Source organism: Trichechus manatus, unplaced genomic scaffold, assembly GCF_000243295.1.
Source record: "Trichechus manatus latirostris isolate Lorelei unplaced genomic scaffold, TriManLat1.0 scaffold00092, whole genome shotgun sequence".
In the NCBI taxonomy this organism is placed as follows: domain Eukaryota; kingdom Metazoa; phylum Chordata; class Mammalia; order Sirenia; family Trichechidae; genus Trichechus; species Trichechus manatus.
The window spans coordinates 4,284,735-4,285,829 of NW_004444028.1; the positions used below are offsets into that span (position 1 = coordinate 4,284,735).

General features: G+C 40.3%; 1 protein-coding gene across 1 annotated transcript in view; it reads left to right on the plus strand.

The window, feature by feature from the left end:
• Positions 1–1,095, plus strand: part of RFC4 (replication factor C subunit 4) — a 12,718-nt gene that overhangs the window by 2,779 nt on the left and 8,844 nt on the right. Inside the window, exon 2 of the mRNA XM_004382246.2 lies at positions 1,021–1,095. Coding sequence (XP_004382303.2) covers positions 1,021–1,095 — 75 coding nt within the window. The remainder of the gene's footprint in view (positions 1–1,020) is intronic.

The following is a 1,095-nucleotide window of genomic DNA, read 5'->3' on the forward strand; positions in this document are numbered from 1 at the left end:
ACTCATAGCGACCCCACAGGACAGGTAGAACTGCCCCATAGGGTTTCCAGGGAGCAGCGGGTGGATTCGAACTGCCATCTTTTTGGTTAGCAGCCAAGCTGTTAACCATTGCACCACCGTGCCATTGTCCCCGCTATTTTCTCTTGTCTTACCCTCTGTCGTCTTCATTCTCAGTATCTGCCTGCCCCCAGCAAGTATTTGTATATGAGACACTGGTTCGTACAATATACTGGTTTCCCTATAAAATATGATCTGACATAATTGCTGCCTAGCGTTGACCTGATTAATTAGAAAAGACTTGATCAAAGAAAATCACTAGTTAATGAAGTGAAACTAAAATTATATAATTTTATTATACTTCATGTTGGTTAAACTTGTTAGTCCTTGATGAAGTAAACAGGTCTCCAGTGTTTTATTTGCAGTAAGGTGCAGGAAGATACTGGTATTAACAACTTTAGAGCTTCTGTCCTGAGGCTGGAAACCCTGGTGATGTTATCGTTAAGAGCTACAGCTGCTAACCCAAAGGTCGGCAGTTCGAATCCACCAGGAGCTCCTTGGAAACCCTGTGGGGCAGTTCTTGTTTGTCCTGTAGGGTCACTATGAGTCGGAATTGACTCAACAGCAACAGGTTTGGTTTTTTGGTTTTGGTATCCTGAGGTTACTAAATAGTGTTCCCTTCCAAGCTTAGCTTCATGGTCTTGTCAAAGTGTAGTATTTTCTAGGCAAGTGTTCACGTTTACTTGTAACCAGTTGGCTTGTGTGGTGTAGCAAAACAAAGCCCTTTTGCATAATTTCTGTAAACGTAACATATAAAAATGCGGATGGGAAGTAAAAAATATTTCACTCCTTCAGTTCATATTTCTTTAAGATAAATACAAATGGGGTTTCCAATTACTTACTATTATGAAACAATTTTTCCTTACTGACATAAGAATTGTCATTCATGATTTTAGCAGAAGCAACACTTAAGACTTTTCTGTGACTGCAGTAGTATACTAAATAACCTCTTTTTTTGTCTAGTCGCCCAAAATGTGTGGACGACGTTGCTTTCCAGGAAGAGGTGGTTGCAGTGCTGAAAAAGTCTTTAGAAGGAGC